Source organism: Notolabrus celidotus, chromosome 12 (assembly GCF_009762535.1).
Source record: "Notolabrus celidotus isolate fNotCel1 chromosome 12, fNotCel1.pri, whole genome shotgun sequence".
In the NCBI taxonomy this organism is placed as follows: domain Eukaryota; kingdom Metazoa; phylum Chordata; class Actinopteri; order Labriformes; family Labridae; genus Notolabrus; species Notolabrus celidotus.
In genome coordinates, this window is record NC_048283.1 from 34,341,190 (window position 1) to 34,355,710 (window position 14,521).

The following is a 14,521-nucleotide window of genomic DNA, read 5'->3' on the forward strand; positions in this document are numbered from 1 at the left end:
AATTTTCCAACAAGGTATTTTTGAACGCTGATTTTAGTTTTTTTGCAAGTTGCAGAAAAAAAAAGTGTGCAGTGGTTTTATTTGACTTACAACACACCTTAAAAATGAAAAAGGATTACTTTGATTACAAAGAAATATAAGAGAAAAAAAAATTAACTGCACCATATCTTAGAATGTCATAGAGTGAACACTCAGACTACAACATGTGGATTTACTGCAACAGGACAACTGAACAGGATCAGATTTCAGACTCACAGTGTCCAGTTTTCACCTTTTTAGTGACAAAAATAAACATTTAAACGTGGTCAGGTGTCAGCCGGGAGCGCAACTGGGTCAGAATCAGTCTGGCGGCGGAGATAAAAAGCGCTCATGGAGACCTGTCACTCAGCTGCAGCCCCCAGCTGAGCGTCTCCGCTGTGAGCAACACCTTCAGTCAGCTGATTCTGAAACATGCTTTAAACTTAAAACACCTCCACTCAGAGAGTGACGAGGGAGCAGCAAGAGACTTCATGATGTTGAACAAGCAGAGTATAATACAGATAGCGCCTCCTACTGTTTAAAAATAATATCCAGGTACAAATGTTGTTGAATCGATTTTAATCCACCCTTATTTATATCGATTTCTTAACATCTTGCGATATATATCCTTACATCCTTAATTAGCAGCAGTACAATACAAAATTGTGTCATCTGTTTAAAGGTGAATTTTACAGTCTGAAACAGCAGACACACTGTGATTTAAAGGATGTTTGTATTACCTGAAAGTAAGGGGCAGGATAATTGATTTACTTTTATGTAAACAAATATATACAGTGTATCTGGAAAGTATACTTATGTACATGCAATATTTGAGTGTTTTATTTTTAATACATTTGCAAAAATTTCAACAAAACATTTTTCACTTTGTCATCATGGGGTGTTGTGTGCAGAATTTTGAGGAAAAAAATAATGTAATCAATTTTGGAATAAGGCTGTAACATAAAAGAAATGTAGAAAAGTGTAGCAGTATGAATAGTTTTGGGATGCACTGGTACCACACATTGTCTATATTAAGCTCTATCAATATTTTTACATAGACCATAGCTTCTGTGCATGGGGCTTACCACATAACCACTACCCCAAACACAACATGAACAACATTTAGTTCCAGTTCCTCTTCAATATATCTTAAAATTATGATTACGGTTTTAGAATTTAAACTCAGAGCCTAAGTTTTTATCCACTTTGGGATCAGAATTGTTCAAATATCTGCCTACAGAACAGGTTAGTTGAGGTAAGCAATGGTATTATCAATTAACTGAAAGGACTTCTTTGCTGACAAAAACTGAGCTCACCTGTGTGTGTGTTGAGATGTGACTTGAGCACTCCGGCCGATACAAAGGCTCGTCCACAGAGATGACATCTGAAAGGTTTCTCCCCTGTGTGTGAGCGCACGTGCTGCTTCAGATGGCTTGACTTTTTGAAGCCTTTGTTACACCAACTACACCTGAGGAGGGTAAGAAAAAAAACGTCTTATCACTGTGAGTGTTTGCAGTGGGTCGGATGGTGGGCATGGTTCCTTTTTTAAAGGGATTGAGTGCCGTGAGGAGTGAATGCTCCCAGAATTTTAACTAGGCAACATTTTGTGCAGATACTCAGCATTGTAGTTTTTTCATTATGTCTCGGTCTGTATCTGTTCAGCAGACCTTTCTGTGGGGGTTATAGCAGCACTGCAAGGATATATCTGTGTTTAACAAATACTAGAGTTTCTCATAGAATAATAATGAAGAAACATAAAAGTATACTTTGGAACATAGACCGTGCTTATGTAGGACCTCACAAACCAAGAGGAAAGACTCCAGTTTACAATACAAACAACAGAAACCACCCGTCTCCCTCTTTGACAGCACATCACCAAAGAACACAGAACAACTCGGCACACGACTCATCATAAATCCCTCCAAAACCCATGAGGTGTGTCTTAGTGTCACTTCCTGGGCACCACTCGACAGATTTGGTGAGCCTTTTGTTGACAGCCAAGTGTCTGTAATCCCCACAGCAGCTGGCTGATGAAATAAAAGGTTTTGTTTCTCATTGTTTTGTTTGTTTGTTTTGTGCTGCATGGGCAGGTATGGGTAGATCTTAATTATCCTGTGTGATGAAACATTTTGAAGACATCACAAGATCGATTTTGCAAAAAGGTTGGACAGGGTAGCTTCATATTTGAAATGAGTTAAGAAGAGGAACACTATGGGAATGGTATGTTAATGATTTTACTAAGCCTCTGGTAACCCAAATCAACAAAAACTTTCTAACTTTGAGATTTATAGTCACATGAACACTACCAGTCAAAAGTTTGGACACATTCTCATTCAATGGTTTTTATTTATTTTAAGTATTTCCAACATTGTAGTTTAATAGTGAAGACATCTAAACTATGAAATAATCTGGTTTAGCCATAATCTGGATTACAACAGTCGTCAAATAGGGCTATCCATTGTGTACTAACCCTACCTCTGAACAACACAACTGATGGTCTCAAACACATTAAGAAGGCAAGTCATTCTACAAATGAACTCTTGACAAGGCTCATGTTCATTAGAAACCATTCCAGGAGACCACTTCATGAAGCAGACTGAGAGAATACCAAGAGTGTGCAAAGCTGTCATGAAGGAAAAAGGGGGCTACTTTACAGAATCTAAAATCTAAAACAGATTCTGCTTTGTTTAACACTTTTTGGTTCATTCAATAATTCCATATATGTTCTTTCATAGTTTTGATGTATTTGGTATTAATCTACAGTGTTTACAATCATTAAGATGAATAAACCATTAAATGAGAAGGTGTGTCCAATCTTTTGACAGGCAGTGTAAATACTGTTATATATTTAAAATATTAGAACTGAAGTTGAATCCATTTTTGAAATATTATCAGTCAAGTTTTTGCTAACGTTCTGACGCTAGGGTAAAGAAGGCGGGGTTAACTTGGATATTTATTACAACATAAATATCCAACCAATCAGAAATGAAACACTGAGTCACGTGCACACATGTTCAATAAAACTACTCCGCTCCTGCTCAGACCGTCTCCTGATGTCTCAGCCTGCTCCCCTCAGTGTTGTCTTAGCTATTAGCTTGTTTGTTAATCACGTACTGTCTATAATCTGTCTGTATAGCTGTCTCTCTGCTCTTTGCACCGCTGTCCTCGTGTGTCCCTGTCTGCACATCCACCGCTGAAGATGACAGCTTGTTGTCATTCTTCTATTTCCCTAACTGCAGTGGATTTCAGGAAACTTCGGGCTGCAGTTGGCTAAAGCAGTCCTGCAGATGCTCAGGTCATTTACCCAGGACTGGTTCACTAACTAAGCCAAACGGGTCCGCCTGACACCTGGATTTCAAATTTTCCATTTACATTTCTAGAGGCTTTAGAGGCTAAATGTTTGGCACACAGGACTGTCTTATTTCCCTCTTTGACTGAAGTCAAATTGAGCATATTTATTCATCTTAATCAGTGAGAAATCTAAGTTGATCTCCATCGTCTGAACTTGTTTTTGTTTTTAAGTTCTGATTCAAGTTTTTTTTAAAACTACCATCAACATCAACCCTCCTGTGTTTTCCATCAGTCCTCATCAGAGCTGCATACACACTAAGCTGATGTCCATGGTAGAAGCACAGATTGATAAAAATAGTTTGTTCTATTTCTCTACACGAGTCCTGAGTCAATGAGGCACATCCTGGTTTGCAGAGAAAGGGTGTCCAACTGAGAATGATGCACAGGACATTAACTTAGTGATGGATGACTGAAAATAAATTCACAGAGACGTGGGTGTGACTAAGTTTTCTTTTGGTTCACACCGTTTTCTCCCCTCCATAAAACATTTGCCTCGTGTGTTTTTTGACACGACTGAATCACAGAGGGAGACGTGAATACCGCTCATTCAGGAGATGTCTGGCAAGGCATGGATGTATCTCTGGTGAATGTCTCTTGCTGCATCCAATCAAATGTTGAAAATGAAAGACGCTTTACACTTTGCCTTTTATTTCCCCAGGCTCCTGGTTTTATGATGTGGCATCAATCCTTAATCTGCTTTATGCCTCAGGAAAGGTTTGTGTGGATATTATAGAGCACATAAACACAATTAAAACACTGAAATGATGGAGAACTTCAAGTCTGCAAACCAACAACATGGATGCAACTATTCAGTCCCATGGTGTGACTCAGGAAGCTGAGATTGAAGGGAGTAAACAATAAGAAAGCAGCACATTTCTTTAAGAACTGGTGCAGTGGATTTGATCCTCTCAAACAATCAATTACAGCTTGAGCAATAACAACTTACTCCAGCTGATTACACCTTTAAGACATATTTTTACTAGGGATGTCCTGATCAGCTTTTTTGCCCCCTGATCCCGATCTGTTTTTTTAATATTGAGTATTTGCCGATATCAAGACCTGATCCGATATTTGTGTTTGCCTAGATCAGGGGTGTCAAACTCATTTCAGTTCAGGGGCCACATACAGCCCAAGTTGATCTAAAGTGGGTCGGACCAGTAAAATCACAACATAACAACCTATAAATAATGACAACTCTAAATTTTCCCTTTGTTTTAGTGCAAAAAAGTACAAGTACATTCTGAAAATGTTCACATTTAATGATTTATCTTTCTACAAAAACTCTTGTATTTTCTGCCATGATGAGTCTCATATTGGGCCGAATATTTTAATCTTTAAGCCCTGAAACCTGCTGCAAACACACCAAACACACAGGTTACCCATTCACCTGACACAGAATGTAATGTTTACTGCAAAAGAAAAGATAGATTATAATAATGAAGAAGGTAAAGTTGACTATTTAGTGGATCATCTTATAGTGCTCTAAAAAGTCTTTATGAATCTCAACCGGATTATGCAAACAGCAAGTAGCCTAATCTATTTCCTCACTTTAAGAAAAAAGTCCCAGGAAGAAAAGCGCCTTTCAGGTGCGCTCCGTCAACAATATAATTTAATGCGACCCCTAGAGGACAAATCTGAAATCGCAGTTACTTTTATTGAAAAATTGCAGTCTTAATGTCTTCTTTGTAACCCTTTTATTTTGCAAAGTTATTCCGCGGGCCGGATTGGAACCTCTGGCGGGACGGTTTTGGCCCGCGGGCCGCATGTTTGACACCCCTGGCCTGGATAATAGTTGCACAAGAGAGAAGAGAGTTGAGCTACACACTGTTTTTCTTCCTTTAAATAAAATAAGTAATCAAAAAAATTACTAAAATGTTTCGTATTTTTCTTTCATTTAACTTAATCCAGTTAGCATTGTTGTAAGACTCATAATCTATTTTACAAGCTCTGCTGAAAGAGACCCACGAGACTGGTGTGCATGCATTACAGCATGCTTCAATCCGAGGCTGCTCTGAACGCAACTCTCACGAGACAGTGCGTGATTCACAACGGCAGCATCCGGCTGTGAGACGGAGGACATAAATATTGGGAGTGACGGTGACATCAACATGCCCGGTTGCATCCCTACTAGCTATGGAGTGGTATGCTGGTGTAGAGAACAGCAGCTGCCGCTAGCCACAAGGTTGCTCATGCTAATGAAACAGACTGTCCTGTGTTAGGTTTATGTTTTTGCCTTTTTGAAACTATATGTCCCTCAAGAGTTACCGTAGAGTGTGTAGTGCAGATGCTTTTTTCTGTAATGTGTCTGATGGTGCACATGTGAGTTCTACAATAACAGCAATATGTATATATGATTTACAATAACATTTAAAGGTGACATATCACGCTTTTTTCATCAATATATATTGGTCTAAGAGGTCCCCAAAACATGTCTTTAAAGTTTATGCTCAAAAGAACACTTTGAAATCAGATTTTGGTCTGCCTGAAGAACCCTCTTCTTCAGTCCTCCTCAGAACACTCTGTTTTCTCTCTGACCACGCCCCCTCAGGAAGTGGATGTGCCCTCAGCTGTCCAGCACGTTGATCTAATGTTTACATGTTGGCTGAATATACACGGCTGCTCACAGACCCGTGTTACTTCAACCCTCTGAATCTGATCCAGAATTTGATCCTGACGGAGAGGCGCCTGCAGCAGGACCTTTCTGAAGGATTGGTCATAGATTTAGTGTTTCTTGTTGTTTTATTTATCAGTATGTAGACGTGTGTCTTGGTACACAGCTACGAACATGTAGCTATGTGTCTATGCTAACTAGCGCTAGCACTTATCCATGATAAATAAAAATCATCCACTAGATCTTCAAATCTGCAGACGTGGGGAGTGAAACCGACCTCTACCAGAAAGGCAGCGGGACCTTTCTGAAGGATTGGTCACAGATTTAGTGTTTCTTGTTGTTTTATTTGTCAGTATGTCGACGTATGTCTAGGTATACAGCTACAGCTACAGCTACAGCTACAGCTACAGCTACCAACATGTAGCTATGTGGCTATGCTAACTAGCGCTAGCACTTTTCCATGGAATATAAAAATCATCCACTAGATCTTCAAATCTGCAGACGTGGGGAGTAAAACCGACCTTTGTGTTTATTAAGACAGCCTACAACTAGCATGCCTCCCTCCTAAGCTCCTTGTTAGCACACATGTGTGCAGGGAATGAAAAACGGAGGAGGGGTTGAGTTGTATTTTATACAGTCTATGGGCTGAACAAGCTCCGAGCTCTGACTCCGTGACAGACCGGATATTGTTCTGACGTAACAAAAACACTGAAATCTGAAACGGCTGGTTTCAGCACACATTTACAGAAAGGTGGAGAAATCAGAACAGGGGCAGAATGGATTTTTTTCATTAGAGAACCATTAAAAAGTCCATTTTCCATGATATGTCACCTTTAAATCATGTCCCATTTATTATTTTCTCATTATGCAAACTCAGAATGCTCAATTACACTCGGGAGATTGGGACATCCCCAGTTGTTACAATCAGATGCTGGGGACCAAATATATTTTGTCAGATGGGTAACCAAGGGAAAAGACAATAAAGAGACTAGCACAACTTCCTATCCAGCACTGGGAGAACCTGGACCTGAAACACTTAAATCAACAGCTATATCTTCAGGAGTCACAGGATCTGAGAGCTGCGGCACAATCAGGCTTTGATGGTCAAATGAAAGACAGAAGATGCACCTGAATGACATCAAGTTTGACAAAATGCTCCCAAAGTACTCTGAGGGTACGTTGCAAAGAACTTTCTGGTCCAATTTTTGGCAGTTTATTTTTTGACTGCTTTGGCGAAACCGGTGCTTTTCAATCCCATAAAGGTCACGAGGAGGCTTGATGGTTGGTGAAAAGTGAGGGAAGATTTTAGAGTGTGAACAACAGTAGAGAAGGCAACGACTCACTTTCCAGCACACCTTGAATCACACAGCCAAGGCAATTTTCAGAAAGTTAATGAATACCCTGGAAACCATTGAGAGCTAGTGAAAACACTTGGTGATCACACTTTGCAAATATCCTCCATTTATTCTGACAGATTGAAAGGATCTGTAGGAATGAGAGCAGGACTTTGAGATAAGTGGGTGTGCATAGACAGCTGTGATCTCTACAGCTGAAGCTTTTAGAAGTCCACAGGATGCGTGTGCGCTACGTTACGGCTGAGACACGGCTTTGCTCCATCCGAGGGCTTGCGCCCTGCTCCACAGGACGCGTGTTGGGAGCACAGCATCAGCTCAGAGCAGGCAGGATCAGCTGGGTCCAGCATAGAGAGAACTACATACAAACAACGGGTCACAGAGCCTTTCTGTGGTTGAATTTCTGCTCATTTGGATCGTATTCTGTTACTTAGTGCTTTAATCATCACTGAGTACGCTGCATGACTGTAAAGTTTAGTTTTTGCAGGTTTAGATGAGTTTAATATGAATAATTCTGCTCTATTTTGTTGTCCTTTTACCTTCTGACACAGTGATCATCTTAAAGTCCTGTTGTAGTCGACCTGGATCACAGATATGTGGCTGTTTGTAGCTTACATCCATCATCGATGAGTATTTCTGATCTATAGGATCAGGAGTCTGTTTATGTTGTGTTTTATTTTGAGATTGCCGGATGTTGCATGTGATCCTCGTGCCTGACCACCTGTCCAGGTCGTTCTTTTCTGTGCATATTGACTCCGGGCAGCGTTGAAAATAGACTTGAAGTGTATCTCTGGCGGAGCGGCGCAGTGCGCGGCACAGCCATAACGCAACGCGACGCATCCTGTGGACTTTGGGCTTTAGAGTTCAAAAGATGACATAGTGGGGTGCTTTCTGAAACATCACAGCATTGTTTACCTATAGGCTCTCTTGCTGTTGTCCTCACTGTCTTCCTGGTAGTCTTGCGCCTCAGTGGTCAGCTGTAGCTCCCCCTGACTGCTCTGCTCAAGGAGCCCATTAGTCTAGAAAAGAGGAGACATAACATCATTACAGGTATACAGAAAAAAAAAGCTGCTTTTTCAGGAAAAAACCTTGTATCTCCATATTTCATTATTTAGATATTATTTTAAATGAACACTACCAGTCAAAAGTTTGGACACACCTTCTCATTTAATGGTTTTTATTTATTGTAATTATGTTTAACATTGTAGTTTAATACTGAAGACATCAAAACTATGAAATAATCTGGTTTAGCCATAATCTGGATTACAACAGTAGTCAAATAGGGCTATCCATTGTGTACTAACCCTACCTCTGAACAACACAACTGATGGTCTCAAACACATTAAGAAGGCAAGTCATTCTACAAATGAACTCTTGACAAGACTCATGTTAATTAGAAACCTACCAGGAGACCACTTCATGAAGCAGACTGAGAGAAACCATTCCAGGAGACCACTTCATGAAGCAGACTGAGAGAATACCAAGAGTGTGCAAAGCTGTCATGAAGGAAAAAGGGGGCTACTTTACAGAATCTAAAATATAAAACAGATTCTGCTTTGTTTAACACTTTTTGGTTCATTCAATAATATATGTTCTTTCATAGTTTTGATGTCTTCAGTATTATGTATACTATATATCTACAGTGTTTACAATCATTACAATAAATACAAACCCTTGAATTAGAAGGTGTTTCCAAACTTTTGACTAGTAGTGTATGTTTTTGGTAATCCTGAGTGCCTGTCAGTTGGCATTATCATATTTCAGCCAATGAACAGCATTAAAAAGATCTTAAAAGCAGTAAAACACAGGTATTTTAAAGGAGAAATGAGGTTTCAGCCTGACTGGAACAATATATATTTAGAAAAACTTGTTTAGTGTCTACTGTCTCATGTTTGGTTTATAAATGGTTGGACAAACTCTTGTGCACTTATGTGTTTCCCCCTCATGTTTGCCAGTTATCAGAAGCACAGAGCCAGAGGCAGTGAGGTTAGCTAAGCATAACAGCTAACAGCAGGGTGCAAATACTAGCCCAGCTTGCCAAAGTTTAAAAATACTCCAATCAATCTATGGGGTGTCAAACATAATCAATGGTTACGCTGGTCTTTTAATCAAGCAAATTGCTGCATCAATTATCAAATTAACTGTATCTGCATATCTGCACGCCACTGTGCTGTGCTTTCATTATCATTCCCCTTTTCTTACACCATCTTCATGGAAATGTATACAGCCGCTTGTGTTAAAGATTTGATCTGCTTTGTCTACGCCCGAGAAGACATGATGATTAACCCACTCGACTGAAATCAATGTGATACACAGTACTTTCTAAAATAATATTCACCCTCTGAATATATCAGGGCTCTCCACTAACTTTTCCACAGGTAAGTCGGTCGCACCAGCACATGATTTGGTCGCACCCTTTTTTGGGGGGGTACAGCATGACCATGCATGCTGATGAATAGTTGTCTTAATTGGCATACCATGGTTTCGTATGAGGTAAAGACTGACAATGACTCGAGTTATGATATTTGCAAAATATTTTACTGTGAATATGAAGTTTGTCTGCAACAAACAGTGGCTGACAGAACAGGTCATTTCTTTTATATAATTTTAAAAGAAGACATAAAAAATGTTTTCAAATAAAGGAACGCTTTTTTTTAAGCTATTTTGGGTGATGCATTGTTCCCGACTAGGGATGTCAACAATTAATCAAGTATGGATTAATTGATTGTTTAGAACTTACTCCAACACATTTTTTTGTTTGGATTTTCTATCACGTGGAACAAACATCATGTGGTCTCATGTTTGGTTCAGCTGTCAGGGAGGTGTTTGAAGTTTAAAGCATGTTTCGATGTGAATCAGCTGATTGAAGGTGTTGCTCACAGCGGAGACGTTCAGCTGGGGGCTGCAGCTGAGTGACAGGTCTCCATGAGCGCTTATTTTCTCCGCCACCGGTATGATTCTGACCACGTTCACATGCTTATTTTTCTCAGTAAGAACGAATAGACAGAAAACTGGACACTATACCAGCGACCAGATGAAATTCTAACTTGCACACGCTGAAAAAAAGGTTGCATATTCGACCATTTCGGTGGCAGTCTCGAGCCCTGTATATTCTTTATAAAACTGACAACAACAGGAAGTGAAGGGCTCAGGGCACGCCTGGAGGCCTACAACTCACCACCTCAGCACTGGGAACATGGAGCAGGTTTGGAGGATGATAGCTGGATGACAGGGCCTGAGACTCCAGGGTGCTGGAATCCTGCAGCTGCTGGACGGTGGAGAACTGTGACTGGTTGTAGCTCGATTCAGTGATGGTAAAGCCTGAAGGGAAGAGTAACCAACATGGATGAATCAGTCTGGAATGACTGATCGGCAGCATTGACTGATAGTTCTACTGGCTGTACTGCTGAACATTTTAACTGAGGGATGACTGGATAGATGTTTGCTAAACACAAATGAAGGTTTGTAATATGAAGCAGAGCTTAGGAGCAACACTGAATCTACAACTCAGCAAAAGGGAAGTTGATTTAATAAGTTAGTCAATTTTGTCACTCTGTAAAACTCAAAACTTTGAGCTTTTGGAAAAAGAAGAAGGTCTTATATTTCTGCAGCTCAGCAGAATAACAGGCAGAAACTTGGCCCACCAAGAGTTAGGATGGTTCAATTCATTTAAAGTGACTGGACTCATCGCACAATACTGTCACATGCTGATACTGTTGACTGCTGAGGCTGATCCAAAAGAAGGATGGGTCATGCAACCTGGAGGATCTGAGAGGAGCTGGAGATGAGACTTTAAAATGTAAAATAAAAACTTATTTATTCAGTCTGGCTTTTATGTAGGGTTTAACAATTGTATTACTTACTTCTTACTATTATATTGATTTTAATGTTGTTTTATTATTTTATTAATTTCAACTGTTCATTTTATTATTATATATTTATTCATTTATTTTAATTTATCTACTCAGTTTTATTGATATTTTAGCCTGAATTTTATTTAGACTCTTATCCTTACCCTTTTTAATTTATTTATTTTAACTATCTATATTCTTAATGTTAATTTGATGCTTTAACTTATTTTTTTAATATGTCTTGCCATTATTTTATTTCTGCTTCTTTGTTGTTTTCAATCGCTGTAAAGCTTTTTGGGTTGCATTTGATTTGTATGAAAGGTGCTATATAAAAAAAGCTTGATTGAATGATTGATGATGACTTTTGAATTCTTTTTAATATTTGTTCATTTTTGAAAAATTGAAAAAGTTCACACAAATATGAACTCGCGTTAAAAAAAGGGAAGACATTTTCCACTGTTTTACCCAGGACCCAGTGTAAAGTGGTGTTCCTGCCAGATGGAGGCTTTAGCGCATCTAAAAGGTCTTTACCAACTGTGTTCAATCACCAAGAAAAAAATCCAGAGACTGTCAAGGCACAAGCAGAAAATGTACCAGAAACAGGACCTGACCAAGTATGAAGTTCTCACAATGGCGTATCCCACCACGGCGTAGCTATGGCGTGAAGTCAGCACAGAAGCAGAGGTCTGAATGTTAGTTAGTTCAGATCAATCAGAGGAAGGTTTGCACTCTCTTTAAGAGCTGCCTGCAACTATTCTGGTTCCATCGTCAACACTGACATTTCTTCTCACTTCTATGCAGATGACATTCAGCTGTATGTGCCTTTTAAACCCACTATTGTCTGTAAGTTGTCGTTGATGATTGTGTGGACTGTATACAGCATTGGATGGCAGAGAATTACCTTCAGGTGAATTTAGATAAGACTGAAGTTCTTATCTCAGCTCCTGACCGTGTTGTTCCAGAGATGAGGAGAAGCCTTGGGTTTTTGTCCTCTGCTGTTAAACCTGTCCTATGCAATCTAGCGGTCCAAATGGGTCAGGGCCTGAGCCTGGACCAGCATGTGATAGTTTAGTTTGTTCTTCTTTCTATCACTAAAGAAATATCTCCAAACTCAGACCGTTTGTGTCCACAGATGAGCTAGAAATGATTATTCACACTTTTGTGTCATCTCGGCTGGATTACTGTAACTCTCTTTTTACATGTCTTAGCACTGCATCCCTCAACCGCCTACGAGTGGTCCAAAATGCTGCTGCTAAGCTGTTGACCAAATCATCCAGGACATCTCATGTTACTCCGATCCTCATATCTTCGCACTGGCTTCCAGTTAAATTTAGGATCCAGTTAAAAATTCTTGTTGTTGTGTACAGAGCGCTCAATGGACAGGCTCCAGTCTACATCAGGGAGCTGCTAAAACCTTACAACACCAGCAGGACTCTGACGTCCTCTGGGTCTGTGCTTTCCAGGTTGTTGGTCCTAAACTCTGGAACAGTCTCCCTGTGGAATTGAGAACTGTGGACTCTGTTGACAGGTTCAAAAAGCAGTTGAAGACCTCTCTGTTTAGACTTGCCTTTGTTTAATCTGTCTGTTTTTATGTCATGTTTTTGTATTTAATTGTAATCTCTATTTTGCCTTTTAATGTTTTTCTTTAGTTGTTGTTGTAAAGCACCTTGTGACCTCTAATCTTGAGAGTTGCTCGAGAATAAATCTTACTTACTAATTATAATTACATGCATATCTAATAATTGTGTTATTTTAGTTATCATAAACAGAACAGTTTGAAAACTCTTTCTCTGAATGAAGACTACATGAAGGAAACGTGTGTGCGTGTGTGTGTGTGCGTGTGCGTGTGTGTGTGTGTGTGTGTGTGTGTGTGTGTGTGCGTGTGGGGGGGTTATATACAGGCTCACAGGACAATGAGTAACTAGGGAGTTTGCACAGGAGCTAAGTTTAATGTAACACACATTTAGCTCATTCTTAGGAGCTGTAAAAGTCTTAATCACTCCGATTAAGTGTGTACCTTGTGTTAGTGCTTGCTGGTCAAAGGTTGGCTGAGGAAGTGCTGGTGTCTCAAACTGGCTGATGTTCTGAGGCAGAGCATGTTGGGTAGTCACATATGAGTCTGTCAGCGTGGAGAGAGAGATGCAGAACAACACAACATATTAGTCTGGAGCCCACAAAGACAAAGATCAACACGTCAACAGTGGTTGAGTTGAAAAAGAAGTACAATGGACTTGAAGTCACTTTAATTGCAATCATTTTAATCACTCTGGTTCTTTTATTGTTGTCTCCTCTTGTTGGTGCTGCTAAATGCACTTGAACTTAATAATGAGCATATGTCTCCTAATTAATCGTTTTAAACTGCACAATCTGTGCAGACTAAGAAAAGGCTCCTAACAAGTTAAACTAAAAAAATAGAACAAGAGTCTGGATGAGGTCTGTCACATTCAGCACATGTTCTCAGCAACTGAGGCAGGTGTTGCTTTTAGGGTCGATATGGGCCAATCCAAGTCCATGCAATATTAAAAAACTCATAGAATATTGACGAGGTCAAAGATACAGAGCCTGACCACAAGCCCTGCATTTTAAAGTGGACGCCGTCGTTTGATGTTTTTGGAAAGTCAATTCTAAACCAGCCAGTAAGAGCTTGTTGTGAAAACTGTGGAGTTTCAGAGATCAATCAGGCTACTCCTCATCAGGTCCAGCAGCCTGGTGCACCAGCTGTGGGTAAGTTCAAACGTAGTCTAGTTTGAATGTAATTTCTCATTTAGGATGGAGTTTACACTCTACTAACATTTTGGACGTTGCACCAGCTGAGATAGTTCCAACGTCAGCCTAAGTTACAACTTAATTCTCACACTTCGCTCCTTGTAGGTGTAAAGTCCTCTGCAGAGTACCGGCTGACATGGTGAGTCGTTTTGAAAGGTGGGATGATTTGGAAGATGAGGAGATACAGAGGGTTCTCACAGCTAGATTACTTTGGCAATGCCTCATCGGCAAGAGATTACATCCTTTTGAAAAATATGATGACCAAGATTTGCACTCCTGAATATTAATGTTGGAGTTGATAATTTCACCACTCAATGTCACTGTTATTATACACACACCAAAAATTAAGGATTTAGGCTATAGTTATCACCTTACTGTGACACATTATCAAGACTGACATAACTTCTGTTGTTGTTCTGCGACTGTAGCGGCAGTCAGCGGAAGTTTGTTTAAGCTGTTGGTCAGTTCTGAGACGATTTTGGACGTTAAGGTCTACTAGTCTGTGGTGCAACCAGACTATGACACAACTGAAGTTACAAACTGACTCGTTTCAAAGTATGGTTTAGTGAGGA

The 14,521-nt window shown here is 39.8% G+C and overlaps 1 protein-coding gene across 2 annotated transcripts in view; it reads right to left on the reverse strand.

Annotated features, from left to right (window-relative positions):
* Window positions 1-14,521, reverse strand: part of LOC117822866 (zinc finger protein 236-like) — a 132,464-nt gene that overhangs the window by 52,158 nt on the left and 65,785 nt on the right. For both annotated transcript variants that reach the window (XR_004633266.1, XM_034697795.1), the window contains exons 15-18: window positions 13,201-13,302; window positions 10,511-10,653; window positions 8,248-8,351; window positions 1,335-1,486 (exon numbers count right to left, since the gene is read on the reverse strand). Coding sequence is in view for 1 of the 2 variants with exons in the window: in XM_034697795.1 (XP_034553686.1) it covers window positions 1,335-1,486; window positions 8,248-8,351; window positions 10,511-10,653; window positions 13,201-13,302 (501 nt within the window). In the remaining variant the exon portion in view is untranslated. The remainder of the gene's footprint in view (window positions 1-1,334; window positions 1,487-8,247; window positions 8,352-10,510; window positions 10,654-13,200; window positions 13,303-14,521) is intronic.